At 45.1% G+C, this 27,687-nt stretch overlaps 1 protein-coding gene across 5 annotated transcripts in view; it reads left to right on the top strand.

The window, feature by feature from the left end:
- RTKN2 (rhotekin 2) overlaps positions 1–23,674 on the top strand; it is a 157,524-nt gene extending 133,850 nt beyond the window's left edge. For all 5 annotated transcript variants that reach the window (XM_088450479.1, XM_088450480.1, XM_088450478.1 and 2 more), the window contains 2 exons: positions 20,248–20,355; positions 22,986–23,674. In XM_088450479.1, the coding sequence (XP_088306605.1) occupies positions 20,248–20,355; positions 22,986–23,524 (647 nt within the window). In that variant the 3' untranslated portion in view covers positions 23,525–23,674. The remainder of the gene's footprint in view (positions 1–20,247; positions 20,356–22,985) is intronic.
- The last annotated feature ends 4,013 nt before the right edge of the window (positions 23,675–27,687 follow it).

Raw genomic sequence — 27,687 nt, 5'->3', positions numbered from 1 at the left:
TGTCCGTCCGGTGGACGTTTCGGTTCGCATACCTGTTTCCTCCGGTTTCCCTTCTTCCACGGGTAATCCGGAAATTCAAACAGGAAGGAGGGACGCTCCTGTTGATAGCTCCCGCGTGGCCCAGACGGCACTGGTTCTCAGACCTTCAGGGTCTGTCCGTGGACAGTCCTCTGCGGCTGCCGCTACGACCGGACCTTCTGTCGCAGGGTCCTTGTCTTCACCCAGACCTGGCTCGGCTGTCTTTGACGGCGTGGCTGTTGAGACAGCCATGTTGAGGTCCAGGGGGTTTCCAGCTCTGTGGTGCGTACCATGTTGCGAGCTCGGAATCCGTCGTCCGCGAGGATATACCATCGCGTGTGGCATACGTTCTTCCAATGGTGTCGACCGAGAGGTTATGCGCCGCGGGAGTTTCGTCTGTCTAGGATACTCTCCTTCCTACAAGCGGGACTAGATGATGGGCTTCGCCTTGCCTCTTTGAAGGTACAGGTTTCGGCCCTGTCTGTCTGGTTTCACCGTAGGATTGCTACAATCCCGGATGTGCTCACCTTTATGCAAGGTGTTCTCCGCATTCAGCCGCCCTTTGTTCCACCTGTGGCGCCTTGGGATTTGGCTGTGGTCCTGAGGGCTCTCCAGGGACCGCCGTTTGAACCACTGGGCTCAGTGGATCTTAAATGGCTAACTGCCATAGCTTCGGCCAGACGTGTTTCTGATTTAGGGGCTCTATCTTGTAGACCCCTTTCTTGATTTTTCATGGGAACAGGGCAGTGCTCCGCACTCGGCCTGAATTTCTTCCCAAAGTTGTTTCCCAGTTTCATGTTAACGAGGAAATAGTTGTTCCGGCCTTTAACTCACCTGGTCTTTCAGTGGGTGAGGCCACTTTGGATGTTGTGCGGGCCTTAAGGACTTATGTTGACCGCACTTCTTCGTTTAGGAAGTCGGACGCCTTGTTTGTCCTCTATGGCTTCCGTAAAAAGGGTTGGCCTGCTTCAAAGCAAACTTTGGCAGCCTGGATCCGTATGGCTATTTCTGAAGCTTATCTTCATGAAGGTCTGCCGGTTCCTCCTTCTTTGAAGGCTCATTCCACTAGGTCTGTGGGTCCTTCGTGGGCAATTCGACGTGGTGCCTCTGCAGTCCAGATCTGAAAGGCTGCTACGTGGTCCTCTGTCCATACCTTCGTGAGGTATTACAGGTTTGACACCTTCGCCTCTCAGGATGCTTTCTTCGGGCGGCGGATTCTCCTTTCAGCACAGGAGCGTCCCCACCCTTAAAGGATACTGCTTTGGGACATCCCCAAGGTATCCTGTGGATACCCTATGGACCCTGAAGTAGAAAATATGAGATATGGTAAGAACTTACCTTTGTTATCTCTATTTCTACGAAGTCCCTAGGGTTCCACAGGACTCCCGCCCTGTCGCACCTGTGCTGCAGATGGGCTTTGGTCTGGTCACCGGTTTTTCCGTCTCCCTCTGGTGAGAGTGTGATTCTTGTGTGTATCCAGATCTTCTTTCTCTCTCTTCCTTCTCCTCCTCCGGCCTATGGCTTGGTAACTAACTGAGGTGCCTTGGCTCGGGGGCGGGGTATAGGAGGGGGACCCTAGTGCATCCTGGGAGGCTGAAAGCTTAACTCTATGGTGCCCGATGACTGATGTCACACCTATACCCCAAGGTATCCTGTGAAACCCTATGGACTTCGTAGAAATAGAGATAACAAAGGTAAGTTCTTACCATATCTCATATTATCAAACCTTCTAAAGAGGACACCTTGGAGTGTTGCCTATAGCAACCAATCAGATTATAGCTGTACTTTTATAAAATGCACTAGATAATTGCTAGCTATAATGCTATGGGTAAAGGTGCGTACACACTACACCTTATGCTCCCTGAGCAATATCGTGTAGTGTGTCCCCGGCAGGCTGTGCTCATGTCGTTCATGACATTGAGCACAGCCGCTGAACGATATCATTAACGATATCGTTCAGCGCCGGGCTCTCTCCCCCATTCCCCAACATGCAGCAACCTGACGAGGTCGTCAGATTGTGCTGCATGTTCAGGCGATGGACAATGTTGGAAACGACAAGCGGGAGTGCGCATCGCTGGTCGTTTCCGACATAAAAGTGCACGATTTGTGCACGATTAAGATGTCGTAATCGTGCAGTCGCTCAGTAATAACGCCCAGTGTGTACCCACCATTACACTTGTCCTCCTTAAAAGGTTAAATAAATCTTAAAGTTATGTAAACAAGTAGTCATTCATGATCAAAGCGTACTAGTGCCAGACTTTCGCCTACCTCTGTTTTGTCCCCCTAGGCAGGACAGAAATGTGGGGATATAACATGTTTGTAGATAATGAGTAATAAATGCTATGTTTCTAAAATATTTGCCCAGATGCTTTACTGAAAGATTACTAGCACTTTCCCATACATTGTACCACAGTGCCAAATAGTCCCTTTAAATGGAGATGAGAAAACTTTTAAAATACAAGTTGCTCTTATATATGACTTCTAGAATAAACGTCTGATTAGCTGCGCTATGTAAGCCACTCAGCACAATGTGGATGACATATGTTTAGAGATATACTTTTAATTTGCCTGACAAATATGAGAGGGTTGGTTTGTTTTGAATAAAATCTGTGTGTTTAGGACCTGGGTATAGCCAACTGGGTCGCTGCCTTCATTTTTTGGTTCTTTAGCAAATGTAATAAAAATAGGGTCTTGTTCCAAGATGATTTGTAACCAGTTCTAGTGAAGTGGGACCGATATGTATTATGACTTAAAATATCTACATGTTTAATAAATATTTGCCTGAGAGGCCTTTCCCCTATGAGCACACTGTGCTTGTGTTTATTTGTTAATGAATTGTTGGTGTGAAGAAGATTCAGGCCACCTGTACTGTAGCTCTGCAGCTGTACTGTAGTTCCAACAGCCAGAACCTGCAGTTCTACATTACTGGGATGAGCCTATCTTGGCATTGATTTAATTGTGTTTACTCCAAAAATGTTTTTACTGTGTAGTAAATATAGCACAAATACTGTATACTCAGAAGTACCAGATACAAATCTGAATGACAATAGTTGTCAAAGCAAGGCAGGGTAAGTATGTAACAGGTTACAAAGTGGGAGATGTATCAAAGGTTTCAGAGGGATAAAGTGGAGAAGATGCCCATAGCAACCATTAGCTTTAGTTATCATTTATCTAGCACAGTCTATAAAATGAGGGAAGCTGATAGGTTGCTATGGGCAACTTCTCATTATCTCTTGAAGATCTGATACTTCTCACCTCTAAATGTGTTAAAGATGGTCTAGTAGTTAACAAGGAGAGGAGTGGAAGTAAGAAGGTAAAGGATATCAAAAGGAGAAAACTGAAGGTAAAAGAGTCCTATTAGAATGTTGAGCAGACGGAGAGTACACTTATAATAATAATTCTTTATATAGTACCTTTATCGCACTAGGACTATGTTATTTTACAGAGGGTACACACGCAGTTGCTGTTCTGGATCATACACTTCTGTCTTTGGCCCATTGGTCTAAGAGTGATTCACCACAGGACGGTATTGCAAAGCTGCACGCAAGCAGCTTTATAATTCCGTCTTTGCAAATGCAGCAGGAGGTATCTGACACCCAAATTGTATTTGCGATCACAGCACTGCGACCGAGGTCGCAGGCTGGGGTAACCACCGTGACCATCGGTCGCGATGTGGATGGCACCGGCTAGCTGAGTAAGACTCCACTTCCTCAGGCTGGACGGCTTGTGAAGGCAGGAAACTGCGTCCGTGGACGCAGCACCTGGTCTTGCCACTCCCGGAAAATGGGGCCAACACAGTCCAGTTTCCGGGAACGTCGGCCCGCCCCGCACCGTTCTTCAAATGCCTCTGCCTGTCAGTCGGGCAGAGGCATAGCAGGGGCTGCGCGCGATCACACAGGACCCGTTCTGCACATGCGCAGAACGGGTCCTGTGCACACACAGATTCCCGATAATCTGGAATCTGCGTTCAGCGTTGCACTAGTGTGCAATGCTGAATTAGCCTCTAAATACGCTGACACACACACATCAATATTCAAATACTGGGAGAACATTCAAACTCCACACAGATATAGCCCTGGTAGTAATCAAACCCAAGACTCCAGTGCTTGAGACAGCATTGCTGACTATTATATTACTGTGCTGTCCATTATATTGATAAGAATCCAAGAGGACAACAGGTGAAATGGTGAAAAAAATAAAGTATGGCTGTTGTTAAAAAGATTATATAAGGATGTAGGTGAGTAGACTCTGGTTTAAATATGAAGCGTAGGGATCCCATATCTCACAGGAGGAGGCAGAGGTGGTGTTCAATAGATAAGGCAGGTATTCCATGTGGTACACACATCAGCTTTTTGTCAGGACTGCTTGGTGTGATGGAGGTGGGATATTGCCAGTTATGCCAGATGATCAACAGTAGAGATAATATAACAAATTGCATGTGCCAAGTGATGGAGGTAATAGAGAGAGAGAAAAAACAATGTGTTACATGGCGTTATTAGAAAGCTGATCTTTCAGATCACTCCTATTATTTCTTCAAAATTTGGGACAGTCCCACCAAATGTATATAAGTGAGCCTGAAACCCCTCCAAAATCTGTCTGCAGAAAATATTTTTATTTACCTCAAAATAGTGGGGACATAGTGCCAGCAGTATAATAACACATGTGACATTTTTTGGGATTCTAACAGAATAAACATTCCGACCATTCATCCTTTTCTGGTCTAAATCAGTTTCCCAGTTGAATTAATGAGGATCTTTTACCAAGGTGTCAGGAGAGGAACTACTATAAGGGGAATACAGGTTGAGTCTCCCATATCCAAATATTCCGAAATACGGAATAATTTTGGCATGACTGAGATAATGAAACCTTTGATTTTTGATGGTTTAATGTACACAAACTTTGTCTAAAGGCACAAATTATTTAAATTATTATATAAAATTACCTTCAGCCTATGTGTAGAAGGTGTATATGAAACATAACTGAATTTCATGTATATACACAAAGTTTGCTTGAGCCACAAAATCATAAAAAATATCGTATAAAATTACCTACAGGCTGTGTGTATAAGGTGTATATAACACATAGATGCATTCTGTGTGTATATTGGGGTCCCATTCCCAAGATATTTCGTTATGATATGCAAATATTCCAAAATACGGAATATTCCGTTATCCAAAATACCCCTGGTCCCAAGCATTTTGGATATGGGAGACTCAACCTGTATTACAACTCTAGAAGTTGTCGCGTCATTGAGAAATCCCATACCGCTTGTCAGGCAAACCCTGGAGATCTTTGGGTTTTACATTGGGGTTTTTTTGTTTGCCTTTCTTTCTTTTTATTTGTAATTGTTCCAAATTGGTAGATAGGACGAGTGTTGTTGACGAATGGCTTTCCACAGAGAGTGGAAATTGGTGTTCTGTAAGCCATAGAAGGCAGGAGAAAGAATGATATTAAGCACGTTGAAAAAACCCAGGGCCTGATTCAGAGATGTACGCTAACCCGATGGTTAGCGCACATCTCCGATGTTTGGAGGACTGCGCATGCACAGCAGGTGTACTGCGCATGTACAGTACAGCTCTCCGACTGCGAGCCCGCTGATTGACAGGCTGCGGCATTTGTAAGGCGGAGCAGGGGAGTTCACTGGCAGCGTGTCACCCCTGTTTTCTGGGAGGGACAAGGCCAGGGTCTGCATGGGTGCACGTAGACTTCCTGGTCTCGCATGCTGCCAGGACCCGGCCAGGCTGCGAGAAGCTTTAGCTCCCTCAGCCTGTCATTGCAACTTCGACAATGGTCTCGATTGTTTCGATGGTGACCCCAGGCTGCAACCGGGGTTGCAGCACTGGTATCACACAAATGCAGCAAGGAGGTGTGTGACTCCTCCATCTGCATTTGCATTTTAAATGGATGGAATTGCAACAGCCGCTTGTGTACGGCTGTGCAATTCCGTCCATCTCTGAATCTGGCCCTCTGTCTCTATCCTTTTTGTGGATCTTCAGTTGTGGTGAAACTACAAGTCCCAGCACACATTACCAGCTGATCGGTGGGAGGATTTGCCTCCCACCGATCAGCTGGTAATGCGTGCTGGGACTTGTAGTTTCATAACAGCAGAGTCCACAGGTTGGCCAGGCCTGTTTTATTAGGTCTCTATAAAATGTGTGACTGGCCGAAAAGCGGGCTCACGTTGAATCGAAACTGCCCCGACATGTTGGATGCTAGGATAAAGGGGTGCTTTGCCCGGCAAAATTGATGGTACAGTTTCTTGTTTTATAATAATATGCCTGTTTCGTACCCTGGATTGAAAGATGTAATAGTATTAAATACCAATTAATAGGATTAAATTCCAAATGTATTTTGTATTTAATATTATTGCCCTTTTAAATCCGGTTCTGATAATCCCAAAGGCATATTTAAAAAAATAAAAAAAAGTACTGTGTAGTAAAATTTCCACTTTCTCCAGTATATTTTGCATAATTAGTTCTGTGAAGTTTTTTTTTTTTTTTTGTTTTACTTTAATACTTTTATAAAACTTTGGGGATTCTTGATTACTCTGCTTTACTCCAGTATATATTACTCTTGCATCCAACAACATCTGAGGATATGCCAGAACCGGAAGGTAGATGGCATTGCGGTAGCATATGCTCTATTACCAGCTTGAAGAATGCATTACAAGAGCACTCAAACATAACCCTTGTGTATTTTCGGATTACAATTTACTACACATAGACATCTGTGTTGACACACAAAAAAAAAGAGACCTTTTTCTGTTTATAAAGGATAACTGAAGATTATTGTTGAATATAATTTGAGTTAGATTTTTTTGAACAGCATGGATACTTCACAATGACAGAAAATATGATTTATAATTACATATGCAATGCTAACCTGAATACTATGAGAACCTGCTGTTCTTAAAAAAAAAAAAGTCTAGCTTTCTTGGAAAGAATAACCTGGGGCATGTATTCTGACGTGTAGTGCATGGAGGTTATTAGGTGATATATTGTGTGATTTATGTTTTAAGGGAAACGTTCCAAACTCCTATAACCTCCATAAAATCTTCCTCTTCCCTTTTCAAAACTGCTTTCTCCTCCTCACTTGTGATAATGTCTCCTGTGAGTACAATTAGCACAAGCCACATTCAGATTGGATTTCCCCAAAGCATGCATCTAATTAAACATTTTCTCCAGCAAGAGACAATGAAATATTGTCTTTTTCTGGTAGATTTAATTACCATGTTTCTGGTGTTTAAAAACTGACATTTTGTTGCAACATTAATTTTAACAAAGGTAGAAAAAAAATAAATAACGAGTACATCTCCTTAATTTGTTATTTCTATTCAGAAGTTTAACTGTATGATGCCAATTAAGCATCTGCATTTTACCACCGCACTTTATGGTACATTATCAGCTGTAGCGCACATACGCTGTCACCGACTCCCAACCGATTTCTGTCTGGTAGGTAGTTAACCAGTGTTTAGTGCATATATAAATTCTCTAAAGCCATTTCCATTAATAGATGTTTCTTTTTCTACTGGTCTTCATGATCCGTTGTGCTGGGTCAGCAGTTTCTGTTAAAAATATAACTGCACATCAGTGTGAACTAGCCATCATTTCCTTTCCTAGGTCGGACACTTTGCCTATATCCCCTTATCACCCCTGTACCAGGAATGTGATACTACAATTGCAGCATTCTCAGTCGCCAGCTGCTACAGAAGTAATGCGGTCATTGATTACAGTTCAGTAGTAAAGCTGGATACACACTATACAATGTATCGTGCAATATATCCTCCCAACGTGGATCGGAACGATGTATTGTATACATCGTATAGTGTGTATGCCCCGATCCGTCGTTCCCGGGTGACGTTCTTAGATGCAGTGAACGTCTAGATGCTATGCATTGCGCCATCGTACACCAGATCGTACAGTGTGTATGGTGTGTGATTTATCGTTACATCGCTTCCCACATTGTCGTATGGTATGTATCCTGCTTAAGCTTCAGTTTGGTGGTGTTTACTGGTATAGTGCAGCCTTCAGCAGTAACTAGTGGCAGTAACTGGGGGCACAACATAAGGGGCATTAGTGGGGGCTCTACATAAGGAGCACTACTAAGGACATTACTGGGGGCTCTGCAGAAGGGGCATTACTGGGGGCTCTGCATACAAGGCACTACTAAGGACATTACTGGGGGCTCTGCATAAGGGGCATTACTGGGGACTCTGCATAAGGGCCATTATTGGGGGCACTACTAAGGGCATTACTGGGGACTCTGCATAAGGGGCATTACTTCGGGCACAACATAAGGGGCATTACTCTGGGCACTGCATAAGGTGCACTTCTAGGGGCATTACTGGGGCACTGCATAAGGGTCACTACTAGGGACGTTACTGGGGACTCTGCATAAGGGGCACTACTTCGGGCACAACATAAGGGGCATTACTCTGGGAACTGCATAAGGTGCACTTCTAGGGGCATTACTGGGGCACTGCATAAGGGTCACTACTAGGGACATTACTGGGGGCTCTGCATAAGGGGCATTACTGGCGGCACTGCATAAGAGGCACTACTTTGGACATTACTGGAGGCACAACATAAGGGGCATTACTGGGGCATTGCATAAAGGGCACAAATTCAGGGGGCATTGCAAAAGGGGCTCTAATACAGGGTGGAATTGCATAAGGGGCACTACTACAGGGGGCATTGCATTGGCTTTTATTAATAATAAACCTTTCAAAATTGCATATAAGCCTTTTTTTTTTTGTGGCCCACACACTCGTAGACCTTGAATATTCGGCCCGGTTGGTATTTTGAGTTTGTCATGCCTGTTCTAGTCAATAGATTAAACATTAATATGACTTCCTGTGTGTGCGAGAGGTACTCTTTATGTAAAGGTACTGTCATTCTTTTTACCACCACCAATATTTCTCCTCTATTCCAAGGTCGTTGGGGGCGCCTGTATCCTCTCCATGTGATTACCATTCCGTGCATGTGTGCTGCTGCACAGTAATAATCAGCTGCACGCTGAACCACACTGTATTTATGCGCTAGGTAGTCTTGTCCAGCCTCTGCTAGTTTCCTATTTCTCCAGGTATACACCAGGAAACATTATCTAACGTTATACATACCAGGTTATATAGTTACAGAACAGAAATACAAAAAATGTGGGCACAACAATCTGATGATCTGCAATATTGTAAAGAAAAAAAATGTGTATAAGGATTGTCGTTCCAAAACTTGGGCCAATCCCAGGTTCCCAGAAAATATAAGAGATATACACAGATTGGGAGGAGTTATTTTAACTGAATTATAACCATCAGTGAATATCAAGAGATTATAGAAACCAATAACTTCCCAAAAAAGAGCACAAAACCCAGAACAGATGTCACCAGGATATATACCATTGACATCTGTTTATATACAAATCAGATGTTATAAAATTCACTCTAATCAAATTAAATTCACACGCAAAAACATACAATTATATATATATATATATATATATATATATATATAATGCCCTATAGTTAACTGGAAACATTGTGTCCAAATAAAAAAATCTGGTATTACATGTTTATCATATTAGCGAGACATTGCAATGCTAAATAATTTCATCGTGAAATCACTGATTGTGAATGTGCTTTTATACTGCTCTTTGTTCTGCTGTCTAATAATAGTTCCTCAGTGGTTACACGAGTTAAGAAAATAATGAAGCTGTGTTAATGAGCAGAGTTGTTGCCCTGCTATCCGCAGTGACAGGACCATATGAATTGGTTTGAAATGGTTCTTAGTGGAAGTATTGACATTCCACGACAGCTGCTTGCAGATCAGATCATTCACCAAACAGATATGTATTCACAAAGAAATAACGTTTTATTGCTTCGTGTCTACGTTCCATGCTTTGGTCTAATGGGATTAAACATTTTACAGCAATATATGCACGATGCCAGCAAGTGTCTCTTTCATGTTCAGTCATCAATCTGCTTAGATCATTAATGCCAATACTTGTGTTGTTTGCAGATTGTGAGTTAAGTAGATATCCCTCAAACAAATGTATTCATCAAACCTATTAGTTTCAACAAAGAAAATTATTTTATTTAACTTGTACAGTCCTATATTGTTTCCAGCATAATTTCCATCCGAATATGGTATATAGGAGATGGGTATGAATGATGGATAGTTAAAATGGCGACAAGCACAGGAAGAACAGCGGCATGTCTGATCCGACATGCTGAGAAATGTAGTACCGTAATGTAAAGCATGGTGACAGTGTTGGCTTTACAAGTTTAAACATGATGGTAAAGCATCATTTTTAAACTTCTAATACCGAGACTGTCATAATGCTTTACATCACAGTACTAGATTGTCAGCATGTCGGGTTCGGGAAAATGTCCCCAGAACATTTCGTAAGTCAGTAGATGATGTAACATATTTTCAATAGAACATTTATAAGTACACTGGCATCAAGCAAGCAAGTTGTTTAAAAAATGTTATGTATCATTGCTGCATTCATAGCATTTGACTTTGCTGGTTGCCATAGTTATAATCAGTGATATTCTATGCAAACAAGGTGAGAGACCAATGTACTTACTTTATGTAATGAAATGTCCAGTCAAGCAAGGTACATGCAGAAGAGTATATAAACTGTCACAAACACTAGAGCATAGTATAGAGAACAAGTACTAAGGATAAGGCATCATTTATATAAACACTTAAAAAATGTGCTTGTAGACTAACAAATAACGATTGGTCTTATAATATTGAATGAGGCGTGTTATGGAGCGATGAAGGGGGGGTGGCAGCCCATAGTGCTGTTTGGGGAGGTGCTTATAGAACTATAGTGAAAAAAAAAAACTGTTGAAGATAAAGGTGACAGTTTATCTATCCTGTATCCGCTTATGAGAATATAGGATGGCAGCTCTTCCAAGATTTTTCAAAAAGATTTCGGGGAGTTAAGCAAAATGCTGGTCATAACTTCCATGTGGTATGTAGTAGTGGAGGATTTTAGTCTAACAGGATGTATGGTACTTACCAATGGCCATTTCAGCAAATGGTCGTAATTAAATTAAATGGAATGGGTATGAAATACTGCGGCCGGCGGTTCGATTCCCGTCAGTGGCAGCCCGACAGGAGCAGAGTGCGACGCAGCGGAAGCCCGACAGCGCTGGAAATCCCGATCGTGGATAGGTAAGTATCCACTAACCTAACCCTCCTTAGGGGTGCCTAACCCTAACTTCCCCCCCAAGTGCCTAACCACTACGATCGTGATGCCGGGCGCCAGTCTCCCGGCGTCGGGGAAATGCGGGCGTCTACATCTAGACGCCCGGCATTTCACCCTTGCCGGGATAAGACAGTCGGGAAGCCGGCTGCCGGTATATAGGTAGTCGGCTTCCCGATTTCTTCCCAATTAAATAGACAAATATTTTTCTTCTTCCTCCCTAGGGCACACAGGCTTTACGCTGGGTATAGGTTGGTGAAAAGGAGTCTGGGCACCACCCAGTTAACTTTGTCAGGCATAGTCCAGGCTCCTCCTACCCTATATCCCACCCCCAGCCACAGGACACCTCATTTTTTTGTGTTGGTGCCTGCGACGAAGCACACGGTGGAAGCTGTACTAACAGCTTCATAGGTTTTACTTTTTTTTTCTTGAGTAAGCAGGGCTAGGCGTCCTACAGGACTTCCGTGCTGCTACACCATCACCCCAGCGCCAGCCGCCGCTGCGCTGGTGACGTGCCAGGATCCTCGGCCGATGCTCCAGTCTCGGTGGAGCTCCAAGCCGCAGCAGGGGGAAGGTAAGTGCAGCTTCTTGTTTACAGGAAGCCGCAGGAACGCGGTTTATCACCGCCAATATAGGAGAGACTGGCGATGCAGGCAGGGGGGGACCCAAGTTGTTTCCGCATCCTCCCTAGACCACCAAGGCGACTATTGCCATGGGATTTATACCTGAGGGGGGAGGTAGGCTCTCCCTGCTGGCTTCTCACTGACCCCTGACGCTTTTCCTCTTAAGAGGAAGTTGTTTCAGGGTCATTGCTCCTCCTCTCTCTCCTCCTCACAGATGCTGGGCAGCCATTATTTCAGTGCCTGCACTTCAGCTGGTCTTTGGAGAGTACAGGCTCCCGGTCTCCCTGTATTCCTCACCCTCACTGGTCAGGTTATACATATTGCTCCTGCCTCCCCAGTTGGTGCTGGTTTATTGAGCATTTATTGCCTAACATTGTCTATATTGCATTCCAGGGGTAAAACTCCGTAGGAGGTGGGTGCTTCTAAGCTAAGTAATTGTAGAGCTTCTGCTGCTGTGGTTTCTACACAGGATCCGGACCATGATGGTCTCTGTGTTCGCTGTTTTACTACTACACAGCAGGGGGCCCTCTCAGCTGTGACTGCTAGCCAGGAACCTGCTTAGATTTCCTCACTGTCACAGGTAATGCTACAAGTAGTGGATAAACTCTCAGCTCCAGTGGTAGCGCCCGCGGTGGCTGGTCCTTAAGGTTCTAATGCGATGCCATCCCAGTCGCTGCCTGCTGCTATGTAACCTCCTTGGATGCAGTCCTTTACGCAGTCAGTTCAGGGATTAGCACAGGTGTCTGAGGGTCTCATTCAGACCCGCTCGCGAGAGCAGGACGCTCGCAAGCGGGTCAATGGTACCCAAATGCGCATGGTCACCCACAGCTATGCGAGCGTCCAAGAGGCCGCTCCATTTTCAGGTAGGAGGGCCCTGATTCAGAGCGAGCGTCCGGCTCTGAATCAGGCCCTGAGTCCTTTAAACAGATGCTGGATAGGGAATGCACTATTAAGCATAGGCCTACTAAGAGAGACAGGTTTACACCATTGTCTGACATTGAATCTGACTCCTGTGCTCCTTCTGATCTGGAGAAAGATCTACCGGTGGTTTCTGATGGGGAATCTTCGTCTATCCCAGAGGATTCCCAGCCTCATGAGAATGTGGTTTCCTTGATTTAAAGCAGTTAAATCTGTTATACTAGTCAAGGATGCGGAACCAACACCTGTATGCAATACTCCATTATTTAAACGGCAAAGGAACGCAGTGTCATAATTTCCTTCATCAGCGCAGCTTCTGGATCTTTTGGCAGAAGCTTGGTCTCGCCCTAATAAGAGTTTCCCAGTTTCCAAGTATATTTCTACTTTTTATCCTCTGCTGACTGCCGATCAGACTAGATGGGAATCTCTTCCCCGGGTTAATGCGCATGTTGCCCGCTTGGTTAAGAATACCACTCTTCCGCTTCCTAATTCAGCATCACTTAAGGATCCGACGGATAGGAAGTTAGAGAATTCTCTCAAGTCTATTTTCTCCAATGCGGGCATGGTAGCTCGCCCAGCCCTTGCTTCTGCCTTGGTTGCTAAGGCTAACCCCTAGCTGGGTTGACTCCTGGGAGGTTGGCCTTACGTCCGGTGCCTACAGGAATGATCTTTTGTCTCTCATAGAGCATGTTCATGAGGTGGCTTCTTATATTGGGGAGGCTGCCATAGACAATGGTATATTAACGTCCATGGTGTCGGGCTCTTCAGTGTCTGCCAGGAGGGCCCTCTGGCTTCATTCCTGGCGGACAGAATCTGAGTCTAAGAAGGCCCTTTAGGCTCTCCCCTTTTCTAGGGATGTTCTCTTTGGTCCGGAATTGGATAAAATAGTGGCTACAGTGGCGGCATCTAGGACAGCCTCTCTTCCTTCTGGGGCAGCTCCTAGGTCGCCATCTTCTAATTTTCGGTCCTTTCGTCCGCAGGGTAAGGCCAAGGAGTGGTTTGTCTCTAGGTCTCAGGGTTCCTCTGCCAAAGCTTCTAAACCAGCAGGTAAGCAGTCCTGGGCCTCCAGATGGCCCGCTGCTAAGCCAACCGTCAAGCCTTCTGCATGACTGGGCAGGGTGGGAGGCCAGCTGCTGCTTTTTTCTGAAGTTTGGAAGACGACCAGAGAGGACGCCTGGGTAAGAGGGGTAGTCTCCCACGGGCATGCATTGAACTTTCGGCAGCATCTTCCAGCCTGGTTTTTCTCCACGGGTCTTCCTGGTTATCGGGAGAAAGCAGGAGCTTTGAGGGAGTAATAGAGAGTTTAAAAAAAAAAAAAAAAAAACACAATTGCTGGGCACTGCCTAAAACCAATCCCTGTGTGTGACACACAGTACCCAAAAACCGCTAATCAAAATCAATATACAGGCATAGAAAATATATATATATACACGTACAATAGGAATGCTGCCGTACAAGCTGGGTAGTCCCCCAGGAAAAGCTTGCAATTGTAGTATTAGATTGCCAAAAAATTACATTCATAAATATATAAATAAATGAATACTGTGTGAGCAACCTATAAAGATATGTAAAACAAATTTAATAAGCACAATATACAATCTGAATGTTTCAATAAGTGCATAAAATAAGTCATATGAATAACATTAGACTCAAGGTATAAAATGGGGTATATTAAAACACCAGAAACACTGTTTAGTAAGAAGATGGGGGATCCAAGTATAGTTAGAGTTAGAGTTCAATTAATAATGTCCAGAAGGGTTAAGCTGGGTACACACCTAAAGATTTTCTATCCAACCATCCAACTAGTTGATTGGTTGGAATGAAAATCTGGTAAGGTATGAAAGCAAATGACAATAAGAAATTTGCTCCCAAACGCCGGAAAATGGACAAAAACTGTTTGAACAAATTGTTTAGATAAAACATTTAACAAACTTGTCTGACCGACAATTTTCATCTGTTTTCTGGCATTTAGGAGCAAATTGCTGATCATCATTTACTCCCATACGTTACCAGATTTTCATTCCAACCAATCAACTAGTTGGATGGTTGGACAGAAAATCTTTAGGTGTGTACCCAGCTTTAGAATAACCTGCAGTCCATTGGCTGTAAGTGGTTCCAGACTGGTTTGGCTTGTATTCATCTGATTTTTGATGGAGAAAAAAAGGTCTTAATCCAAAAATAGTGTGTAATGGGTGGTCCAATAAATGAAAAGTATTCTCTGGTGATGACTGACACGTTTCCCTGTCAACAGACAGCTTTTTCAAAGGCAATATGTGTTCTAGTCCAATTTTGCATATATAAATACCCCTTCTAATTATGAATCAAGTTGATGCACCTGCACCCCTGTTTAATTAAGGCTCACACAGTTCAATATGTAACATACAACATAAAATAAGATTAAATTTAACTGAGACAGATGTATCTGAGGAAACCATTCTATACCTCATTTATAGACTGTGATTATATTGTGTCACATGAATAAGCATCCTATGTTAAGGGATTTCACAATCACATGACCTCAGTCGCATCATGAGCCTGTGTATTCACAGTAACCAAACATTGAGTATGTCTTCTTACTTAGTCACATTTATATAGCCACAGTTCTGGGATAATCTGCGTCTGAGTGACGTGTGTTGCGTCTACGTGACGGATAGTGTCTCTTTATGAAACACAATCTGTTCACATGTGTCTTTAGTGCGCACCGCACATATATATGTCTGAGATTCACAACGCAGGCAGCATCACATGACGCATGATGCGTCCATGTGTCGCACACCACATCTATAGGACGAAGGTAGCATCACGTCCACATGTTGCATCCTGCGTCTGGGTATCTCACACTGCGTCTAAGTGCGTGAAAAACTTGCTCATGGTGTATATTGTAATTGTAGGGCATAATGTTTGGTCGCTCTATTCTAATCCAACACATGTCAACAAATTGTACACAGAGAAGTCAAATGCATACATGAATCCCTTATTCATAATACAACAGAAGTAGAGGGGAAAACACCTATAAAGCTTTGCAGGGAGTTCATTCGCTCTCTTCTGCCCTCCTGAGTCATTGTTTCGTTTCCCGTGTTTCAGCGGGGCTCCGGCTTCTGGACCAAAAACAGTTTGGCATTGAACCCAAACGAGAATTGGTCAAAACGACTCAACTTGTCTCTCAACAGGTACTTGAGGATTCCTATGTTCCGAATGGAATCGCTCCGCTCTATTATTTTAGCCATAGAGCCAGAGGACTTCATGGTATCCCTGGACATTCAGGATGCCTATTTTCATGTTTCCATCCATCTGAGTCATCAGCGATTGCTCAGGTTTGCGATCCTGAAGGATCATTTCCAGTTTTGCGCTTTGCCATTTGGACTTTCCATGGCTTCTTTTGTGTTCACGAAAGTCATGGTGGTCATAGCAGCTCATCTTCGGAGAAGGGGAATCCGATTTCTTCCATATCTGGATGACTTACTTCTCCTGGTCCAGTCCCCGGAGATTCTCAGGGAGTACATCCGAGTCACTGTGGATCTTCTGCAGGCTCACGGTTGGGTCATTAATTGGAATAAATCTTCTCTGACTCCCTCTCAAGAGATGGTACACTTGGGGGCTTTGCTGAACTCCAAGTTTCAGTGGGTGTTCCTCCTGGCAGACAAGGTTGAGAACTTGCAGTCCAGGATTCGGTTGTTTCTTGTAGCACCCGCCGGGTGTCTATTCATTCTTGCATGCAGGTGCTGGGCTCTCTAGTCTCCACCTTCGACATGGTGGAGTATGCCCACTTTCATTCCCGGCCTGTATAATTGTAGATTCTAGCCCGGTGGAACAATTTCCATCTTCAGCTCAAGTCCCAGGTGATTATTCTTTCTCAAGAGGTTCGTCATACCCTGTTGTGGTGGCTCCAGGAGTCCCATCTGGTCAGGGGCGTCCCTTTTGGGTTCAGGACTGGGTCCTCCTCACCACCGATGCAAGTCTTTTGGAGGGGCGGGGGGATTGGTGGTGGTTTCCTATCAGCAGACCTTTCAGGGTGATCGGTGCCGATCAACATTCTGGAACCTTTGTCGGGCCTTGCCACTCTTGCGGGGTCGTCCAGTGCAGTTTCGCCGCCATGAGGGAAGTCACTTGCATTCTCCGGTGGGCGGAGAGCCATCTTCAGTCGCTGCTGGCATTTTACATTCCGGGAATGCAAAATTGGGAAGCGGACTTCCTAAGCCGTCAGGACGTTCATTCGGGCGAATGGGCCCTACTCCTGGTTCTTCGCTGGGGTTTACCAGACATCGACATGATGGTGTCCCGGCACAATCACCAGGTTCTGAGGTATTGCACTCGCTCCAGAGAGCCGGAGGCCTTTCTGGTGGGCGCTTTGGCAATCCAGTGGACCTTCCCGCTCCTGTACATCTTCCCTCTAAACTGTCTGATTCCTCGGGTCCTCTGCAAATTGAAGTTGGATGGAGGCAGGGTGATCCTAGTGGCTCCCAATTGGCCACGAAGGGCGTGGTACGCGGACCTTCAGAGTCTCTCGGTCGACGCTCCTCTGCATCTTCCACTGCGGCCAAATCTTCTGCTGATTCAACCCAGTCGGTGGGTGCTTCGTGGGCAGTACAACGTGATGTTTCTGCAGAGCAGCTGTGTATGGCAGCCACGTGATCTTCTGCCAATCCATTCCTGAAATTCTATTCCTTTAATACATTCGCTACACCTGATGCGGATTTTGGGCAAAGGGTTCTTAGTGCAGCCCAGGAGCATCCCCTCCCTTGGGGAATTAGCTTTGGGACGTCCCAGCGTAAAGCCTGTGTCACCTATGGCGGAAGAAGAAAAGGAGATTTATGTGCTTACCTGTTAAATCTTTTTCTTCGATTCCATAGGGAACATAAGGCTCCCACCCTGATGCACCTGGCTTGTAGAGCTTGCTCTGTTTTGGTTCTCCGGGTCACATATCTTGTGTGCTTGGACCTAAGTGCATGCCAGTCTACCCTCTTCTACTTTTTGCTCCTTGTCTTGTTAACTTAACTGAGGTGGCCTGTGGCTGGGGGTGGTATATAGAGGGAAGGAGGAGCCTGGGCTGTGCCTGACAAAGTTAACTATGTGGTGCCCAGACTCCTTTCCACCAGCCTATACCCAACGTAAAGCCTGTGTGCCCTATGGAATCTAAGAAAAGGATTTAACAGGTAAGCACATAAATCTCCTTTTCTGAAAGGAGACTACCGCTTGGGCGAGGTTATACTACCTTCAGTGTAGACCTTTGAAGCACTATTTCTGCAATGTCTTATACACTTTATTGTAATTATTGTTTACTGCCTGGGATACCTGGCGTTGCCCAGGTTGAAGATTGGACCCTGAAATACACCTGCAGCCTTTATTTATTTTTATTTTTTTTTACATTGTCCTTGCCTATAACTTGGATAACTATGCAAATTAGCAATAAATGACAGTGCAGGCAGGCGTATTCTCATACAGTTTGGAATGTGGTATATCATGAGCAGACTGCCTTACAGAACAGAAATCAGTATAGCTTCCAAAATCACTTGAGTTTGAGGAATCACTGCAGAAGAGAGGGGGATGATTCAGCTGCGGACGGGTATGCTATCGCAGCCGCTAACGTTAGCAGCTGCGACAGCTGTAATATGGTAATGCAGCCGGCGGCGTCACTGCTCCTGCATGCATTACTAATCACTAATCCGGGCTTCGAAACATCTGCAATCCCTTTGGCAAGCTGATTGACCATGGGGTCACGTAAACTGGCGCCGCCACAGATGGGTAAAAGAGGTCAGGAAAATCTAAATCAGCCGACGAAGATCATGGGCTGAACCCCCCCCCACCCCATCGGCAGCGACAGGCCTCTGTTTTGGAAAAATCACAGGCCGTTGCTGCCCCTTCCACACCCAGAAACGGCAGCAGATTGTCTGTCAATCACTGACAGTCTGCTGCCGGACTGCGCTCGGGATCCCCCCACTGCACATGCTCCGTACGGGTCAGGCGCGTGAGCAGATTCCCAATAATTGTGATTCTGCATGATCCCTGTCACTGTGGGCCTGATTCAGAGCCGGACGCTCTGACAGAGCGCTCGCTCTGAATCAGGGCCGGCCTTCTGGTTTTTTGAAACGGCCTCCTGGCCACTCGCATAGCTGTGGGTGACCACCCACAGCTATAGTCAGCGCCCATGATTATGGTCGCGATGGTCAAGCACTTTGAAAGAACTGAGAGTGTGACCGTGTGCGTATGGAGCCAGCTCCTCAGCCCTAGAATTTGTGTACTTTAAGAGTGTCACAGTTTTATGGGATTATGTGACAGACAGTGTGTGGCCCTGATGAAGTTCAAACCTAGGCAAAAACCTACTTCTGGTCAAACTACACCACCATGCCAAATTTGGTGGAGCGAGGCACAAAACAGTATGTGTTTAGAGTGTGCGAAGAAACCAGAACACCTGGAGGAACCCATGCGAACACGGGGAGATTTTACAAACCCCACACCCACATGGTCCTGAATTAAACTCATGACCACAGTGCTGTTATGCAGCAATGTGTTGCCTAAACATCTGCTGGAACACTGTAGACATGACATAAGATCAGTGATGGTTGTATTTTCACTAGGGCAGAGGTTTTTAGAAGTGGAGATGTTGCACATAGCACCCAATCAGATTCTAGCTATTATCTTCTAGGTCAGGGGTCTTCAAACTTGGCCCTCCAGATGCTGTGGAACTACACATCCCAGCATGCACTGCACATAGTTTTAGCATGCTGTTATATCAAAAAGGTGGCAGTGCATGCTGGGATGTGTAGTTCCACAGCAGCTGGAGGGCCAAGTTTGAAGACCCCTGTTCTAGATGGTGCTAAATAAATAAGTAGAATCTGATTGGCTGCTATGGGCAACAACTCCACTTCTAAAAACCTGTAATTTAGGAAATATACCCCCTGGACGGTTAGTGTGTCTTGACCGAGTTTTGGAACCTCTGCACTAGGGTGTTTGATTCCATCTGTTCCAACTTGTTTCCAGTACAGGTGAGTGAGTGAGTTGGCATAATACTGGCTAATTAGTAGCAGGTGGGATGGGGAGTTAAACATAGTTTGCAAGATAAAATGTCCTGTAATCCACAAGAGTAAATGGAGCCAGGCATTTCAAGTAAGAAAAGCTTTACTGATTGTACGTACTACTTTTTATCATGTTTTTTTTTTTTTTTCTTTCTTTTTCAAGCTAACTTAATAAGTTTTAAGCAATGGCAGCATATTTGTAGATGCATCTTGAATTGTGGGGCCAGGTTAGACATAAATTGCATAATTAATCAAATAGAAGTACTAAATAATTGTGATGATGAAATAATCTATTATAATCATTTGCACCTACCTCCGAAATATATTGTTAATAGCCCTTTTATAGCTACAAGAATTTTAGTGGACCTTGCTTCGTATTACCCCTAAACTCCTCAAAGAAATATCTAGGTTGCACAGTATTCATTTAATGTGCATATGTCCTGCTGACACGGCTGTTTCTCTCTCAGGTCAGTGGAAGCAATGTTCAGAAGAACTTATGAAAATAGAGATGATGTCACCACGGAAACCACCATTGTTTCTAACAAAAGAGGCAACTTCAGTGTACCATGATATGAGTAAGTAGCATTGATGTTTTACAAGTGGGGGGTTTAAGGAAAAAAAGCGCGCACAGGACTTTGTGTTCTATATATTTCTAGTTTAAGGTATTTGTTTACACATCCAATAAATAGATGGATATAAATTGATCATCTGTGCAATAAAGTATGGATCAATTGCAAAGCACAGTTACGTGTTTCTGTGCTCATTAGTATTTAAATTCATAATTGAAGTATTTAAATTAACTCTCATCAAAATTGTGTATCATTTATATATAAACATAGATTTTATGAAAGTGTTTTATTTCCCCCTTGGTATTTGTCTATAGTAAATATTTAAATGTAATGTATAATTTTGTATATTTTCTTAACCCTTTCAACAAGCTAAGCAATGCCATAATTTACTGACCCAGCCAACGAGACTAAAGCTGGCCATACACCTACACGACCAGCATACGATCCGATTCATCATACGATTTCCCTCCGACTCCCCGGCAGTCCCGGCAGCATGTTTGTTGTTTTTCTTAGCACACGATCTGTCGTGAGATCGATCCTGTGTCTCACAGGCTCATTATGGAAACAGTAATTGAAATGACTTGAATTTCCGCACGATGAATCACATGAACGAAATAAACGGCACGATCTGCACACGATACAATGGACAAGATGTGCTGCACATTTGATCATAATATCTGATTATAGGAGCTGTGGGAGCGCGCATCGGATCGTATCTTGATAAAAAAAAATAGACGATTTTCACAAGATCCATCTTATGACCCGTCGAAAATCGGGCAATCGGCCCGAAATCGTGCAGGTGTATGGCCAGCATAAAGCTTGGTACACACTATACCATATATAGGCCAATCTTTCAATCAGTGATGGATCGATACTACCATCGGACAGTGTACCCCCAATTCATCATTGGATGAATTGTCTGGTCTCACCTTCCCATCTGGTGTGCTGCACATCAGATGGAATGATGCGACATGCAGTGCGGTAACATTATCCCTGTACCAATATATCTCGACATCGTACGGCATGTCCTGTACGCGAGCATTTTATAATGTTACGTTGTATAATGCCATCACTAGATCGATGTCAGTCAGGGGTGTACCCAACTTTTAGTTACTTGGGCATGATTAAAGAAATCCTGAATACATGAGTTGCACAGCTTTTTGGCTGTTAGAGGGCCATGTATGCGTCCCCTGTCCATTGCATGTATGCGTCCCCTGTCCATTGCTGCCATAGGGTCTATTTTCTAAATATAAACCGCTTCCTAACAGATGACACAATGGTAAGGATGGAATTGTGTGCACATCTGCATGCAGTGCTCTCCCTTTAGAGATGATACATATTATAATTGTAGAAAGGAAGGGGTGGTAATCTTGGTGCCACTGCCATTGTAGAGACACCGCTTGACCATTACTCCTCAGTGTCTTTACAAGTCAGATTGTTTGACTGAGATATGGTTTTGCATTGCAGCCGATTGAGCAAGAAAAATCTGTGGACCAGAAATGCTTTTTATGGTGCATACACACGGTCCGATTTTCTGTCAAATTTGAGCATTAACTGTTTTAAAAATCATTCATATCTGACCAGAAAATCTGACATGTGAGCCTGCAACGATGAACGATGCGCGTTCCCGATTGTCAGATAATTATATCTGACATCTGATGTGTTTGCAGTCAGATTCAGTCGATTTCGTTCATTTTAATACTGTCTCAAATCGTTGGTAAAAATCGTTCATTGTTCGTCTGACAGATCTGACCGTGTGTATGCACCATTATGCAGAAATGTGTTTATTCAGACAATGCATCCCTTCTCTTCGGTTTAAATAGTTTAAATAATCCTTTTCTGCAAAATGAAACTTAGTCTGCATTTACACCAATCATCCTTGATCCACCCATCTCCTAATATATAGGCTGGCTTCAATTGTGCACCATTACCGTCCTATCCATGTTCTTTCCCTGTAACAGTGCAATTGTGAGAACTAGGCACATGATGTCACGTGACAATATTTGCATTGTGGTTATAAATATTTTATCTGATTCTTGTAGTTTACAAATGACCTCTAGTACATCCTAATATCTGCCTTCAGTGTCACTCAGTTCAAACCTTGGTTCTTTTGTAAAATAACTAGTGCTATACTTGGCTGCCCAACATCTAAATAACACACATTATGTAAAGAAAAAAACTTATTGCCCATTTTTTTTTTTTTAGTAATTTGTTAGTAACAAGGCCTAAACTACTTAACATCACCATTAAAAGGACATTATACTCAAATAATATAATTGTTTTTAATTATTATAAATGAGTTTAGAGCACTAGTAAATAATGAATAAACATGCATGCATAATGATTAAAAGTAGGACACTAAGGGACACTATTTTGCTTTGTAAAATCGAGTCAGTAGTCTAATTTGTTTACTTAAAGTTGACCACTAGGGGCACTACTCCACTGTACCCTGTGACTGATATAGAAGTACACCATTTCCCAGAATTGCTGGTCTCTGCACCCACACACATTTCTGGCCAGACAGTGTTATGTGATGGCATTAGTGTCCCAATTGAGAGATGACAAATGTTTGGAGCAGCATTGTTAATTTACTGAGGTATTTTAATATTCCGTTTTTTCTAATTTCACTTCTCCAGGTATCGGCTCACCGATTAAATTTGAAAGCTTAACCGATATTCTGCACAGGAAGATTGAAGAAACAGATGGCCAGTTCCTTATCGGTCAGGCAGAGTCTGCGCCACCTCCTTGGGATGCATTATTTGATGGTAACCACCAACTGCATGTAGAAAGAAAGACGCTTTCTCCACCTTCACAAAGCGACGGCGGAAACCTGGTAGATGGCAAAGGGAAAAAGAGAAGAGCCCCACCACCGCCTCCCAACAAGGCACCATATAGTGCAGGAGACCGGAAGATCACAGACCCATCAGAAAAGGAGAACACCTGGTCACGTTCTAGTTTGTCACGCAAGTCTTTTGATGCAAAATTATCTTCGATAATGCAACAGTTCCAGAAGCCAACAGCTGCTCCTCGGAAGTTAGTATCTTCTGAGATACACAGCGATGACCAGCTGAGACTAGCAGACGAGGATTTCCCAATGAAACCAACGCCTGCTCCTAGACAGAAGTCCATAAGAGAGAGATTCGTCCCTAGATCCTGGTTATCATTGCAAGAATGACTTAGTTTTACCCATGTTTGACTTTATCTGTATACTTTGCTTTTTAGTTGGTATACTTTTTTTTATTATGTACTATGTTAAAACTGGAAGCTAATAATCCACAGACAAATTGCCTGCAATTTGCTATAAAGAACTGTGTGAAAAGAAAAATATTTTTGTTTTTCTCCCTCTGAGCAATTTGTTGTATAGAATAATTGGTTTATTTTAATCACAATGCTGTCCTGATGTTATTTGTAATGTGCTCAGCCTATGTATAAGAATAAGAATTTTTTTTTTTTTTAATATCCTGAAAGAATACTGGGCTCCTAATCTTCAAAGAAGGTTTTCTTTTTTTTCTTTTATTTATTTATCATTATCTGCTGGCTTGCAGACTTTTCTGCCTCATAATTACACACAGGGTACAAAAGTAAAATGTCAGTTTAAGTTGACTAACAGCCACTATTCTCTTCTTTGCCAGTTATTGTCCTGAGCTGAGGCTTCTAAACAATTAGTCTTAATAAGAGTCTATTACAGTTCATAGTCTCTAAGAAGCACAGACGGTGTAATGGTTAGCATTACTGCCTCACAGCAGTGAGGGTCATGGGTTCGATTCCCACTATGGCACTAACTGTGTGGAGTTTGTATATTCTCCCTGTGCTTGCGTGGGTTTCCTTCGGGTACTCCGATTTCCTCCCACACTCCAAAAATATACTGGTAGGTTAATTGGCTCCCAACAAAATTACTCCTAGTGTGTGTGCATATGTGAGCATGTGGTAGGAAATATAGATTATAAGCTCCACTGGGGCAGGGACAGATGTGAATGGTAAGATATTCTCTGTAAAGCGCTGCGGGAATATGTGTGCGCTATATAAATAACTGGTAATAAATAAATAATATAAAATGTTTACGATGCATACTGGATATTGGGTGTTTGGTTTCTACTTCAGGGTCCATAGGGGGTCCACAGGGTTGACCTTGGGGGTATAGCTGGATCTGGATCCACGGGCACCACGCAGTTAAAGCTTTGCTGCTCCCAGGATGCACTTGGGTCCGTCCTCTATACCCCGCCCCGGCCACAGGCACCTCAGTTTTAGTTGGTGCCCGGCCGGAGTCGGGTCACCCTGTCGCAGTGGGGCTGCAGGAGCAGCCCCTAAGCTTTATTTTAAAAGAGAAATTTTTTATTTTTTTCTACTTTTTTTACACTGTTAGAGCGGCAGCATCAGACTGTCCTTTAGAACGTCCACGCTGCCGCTCCTTCTCCCCGCTGGCACCGCGACGCCAGTACAGCTCTGGGGATCGCGGCGGGACCCCAGAGCCTGTACTAGCCGGGCTCTGGGGACTCCCTTGACTGCTGCCGGACGCGACGGGGATCAGGTAAGCCGCGGGTCGCCGCGTGCGGCGGGCCGCGGATACTTCAATGCAGTCAGGAGCCTCCGGTCTCTGGGGACAGACCGGAGGCGCTAGCGGCGGCGGCGGGCTCCCCCTCAATTGAGGAATACCCCGCGTGTACGCTAGACCACCAGGGTATCAGGCTGGTAGCGGGACCGGCAACCCGGGGGTTAATTGCTAGCCAGGGGAGGCAGCCTTCCCTGTCTAGTGGCTCCTCAGCTCAGCGCGCCTTTCAACTAGGAGTCTGGCGTCGCTGAGCTGCTCTTATCTCTCGGCCACTCCTCCTCTGAGGTCTCCGGCGGCCATCTTTACTGGCACATCGCAGACTCCCAGGCGGTATCAAGTGGACCGGTCCCCCTGTGTACCTCTCCCCTGCAAAAGGACAGTGTACACAGCGCTATAGCCCTCCCAGACACTGAATCTGGGCGGTTGATTGTAGCGGAAGGTGCAGTGAGTATAACTTTTCTGCATTGTATGTGACTATTGCTAGTGCTGCCTGTCTGTGACTTATTCTCCTTACTGTCAGCTTATAACTATCCCTTTCCTTCTCCTACGGCCCGGCAGGTGTGTGGGGGAAGGGCGTTTTTCTGAGACCCTCACTTATATAAAACACGTATTTGTGGGGTCAGTCACATACTGTTGTGTGCTACACAGTACCATATCTGGGCTGTTGTGTCGCATACTGGTGAGTGCGCGGGTGTTAAAACCGTAATTCCTCTGGTGATACCTATTTCTTGTGATTTACGGTATCATGTCTGATGAGGAGACTGAGCGCTCTGTGGCTCCTGTGCTATTTTCCTGCAGACGCTGTGCTGCTGGAGTTGATGGGGAGGACTTATCTCAGGATGGTCTGTGCGGGCGGTGCCAGCTGGTACCGGGCCCCTCCAACCCCCCTGTATCACAGGACCCTCCTTGGGCGATGTTTTCACAGGTGCTGGCGTCTTTTGCGGACCGGTTATCGGTCCCATCAGCGGTCCCTTCTAGGGCGTTACCGCAGCCCACCATCCCCCATTCCCCGAGGGTTCCACAAATGTTGCGGTCTTCCCCCGGGGCCCAGACTGTGGGTCCTTACTCGGGACTGCCTGTGTATGTGCAGTCTTCCCCAGGGACGCGTCAGTCTGTAGTGCCTTTGCAGAGTTTTGCTCCGACGGCTCCTCCGCCTTGGGTGGATGTTCTATCCAGCTCCGTACAGAGTCTGGCGGCTTCATCCTCGGCGTTTCAGTCCATGTTGCAAGGTGATGTGCCACCAAGGGTGTCTAAACGTCCGGTTGTGAGTTCACTAGCTGCGCAGTTGTCGGACTCGGAAGTGTCCTCAGATGATGGAGAAATCCATGAGGACTCTGACTCTGATGTCATGGGGCAGGAGGTGGAAGCTAAGTCCTCCATTAATGTTCCAGCCTTAGTTAGGGCGGTGCGGGCTATCCTACATGTTGAGGATGATGCGCCGGCTCCTAGGTCGAAGTTTCCTAATTTTAAAAAGGCCAAGGTGACCTCAACTGTGTTCCCCCTGTCTGATCAATTATCGGATCATATGGCGGTGGCCTGGCAATTACCTAGTAAGAGGTTCCATCCACAGAAGAGGTTGGCGGCGAACTATCCTTTTCCTGAAGCTCATTGCAGGAAATGGGAAACTCCGCCGGCGGTGGATTCCCACGTTACCCGCTTGATCAAAAGCGCGACGCTGCCATTGCCGTCTATCTCCTCTTTGAAGGATCCCACGGACAGGAAGGTGGAGACTTGTTTAAAGTCCATTTATTCTCTTTCCGGGGCGGTGGCTCGCCCGTCCATGGCTATCTCCTGGGTGGCTAAAGCCATTGAGGCATGGGCCAATGCCTTGGAGGATACCTTTCCTGATGAGGCTCCGGATATCCAGAGAGCGTTAGTGGGACAGATGCGGGATGCAGCTTCCTATATTGGGGAAGCGTCTTTGGATGCCAGCCTGCTCACTTCTAGGGTGTCGGCTGCAGCGGTGTCTGCTCGGCGCTCCCTGTGGCTGAGGTCCTGGAGGGCTGATGCAGATTCAAAAAAGGGTCTGGAGGCCTTGCCTTTTAATGGTGATTTACTATTTGGTCCGGATTTGGACAGAATAGTGGATACTTTGGCTAAGTCCAAGTCGGCTTTTCTCCCTTTGGCCTCTGCGCCGGCTAAAGTGAGGAGCTCTGCCTTTCGGTCCTTTCGGGTTCAGGGTAAGGCCAAGGGCCAGTCCTTCCCGAGACATTCGGCGACCAAGGCCGCACCCAAGCCCAAGAAGCAGGCATGGAGTGCTCGGCGCCCTTCTTCCAAGCAGGAGGATAAGCCTGCTGCCTGATGGGACGGGCCTCTCTCTGGGGGACCCCAGAGTGGGAGGCCGACTTCTCCAATTCGCCCAGTGTTGGCACAATACCACCACGGATGCCTGGGTTCGAGAAGTAGTCTCTCAGGGGTACGCCCTGTCTTTTCGGTTCAGGCCACCCCACCAGTTTTTCTGTACGAGTCCTTCTCTGGACAAGACCAAAGCTGGTCAGATTCAGGTAGCTATAGAATCCTTGCTACAAGCAGGGGTCATTGTTCCCGTTCCGCAGTCTCAGCGCGGGACGGGGTACTATTCTACTCTGTTTCTGGTACAGAAACCCAATGGTTCTCATCGCCCTATCCTGAATTTGAAGTCTCTGAACAGATACCTCAGAGTTCCCAGGTTCAGGATGGAAACGTTACGTTCCATCATTCTGGCGATGGAACCCGGGGATTATATGGTCTCCCTCAATATCCAGGACGCCTATCTCCATGTGCCCATAGCACCGGCACATCAGCGGTAT

Source organism: Taudactylus pleione, unplaced genomic scaffold (assembly GCF_031769625.1).
Source record: "Taudactylus pleione unplaced genomic scaffold, aTauple2 ptg000518l, whole genome shotgun sequence".
Classification (NCBI taxonomy): domain Eukaryota; kingdom Metazoa; phylum Chordata; class Amphibia; order Anura; family Myobatrachidae; genus Taudactylus; species Taudactylus pleione.
This window is presented reverse-complemented; position numbering and strand designations above follow the sequence as displayed.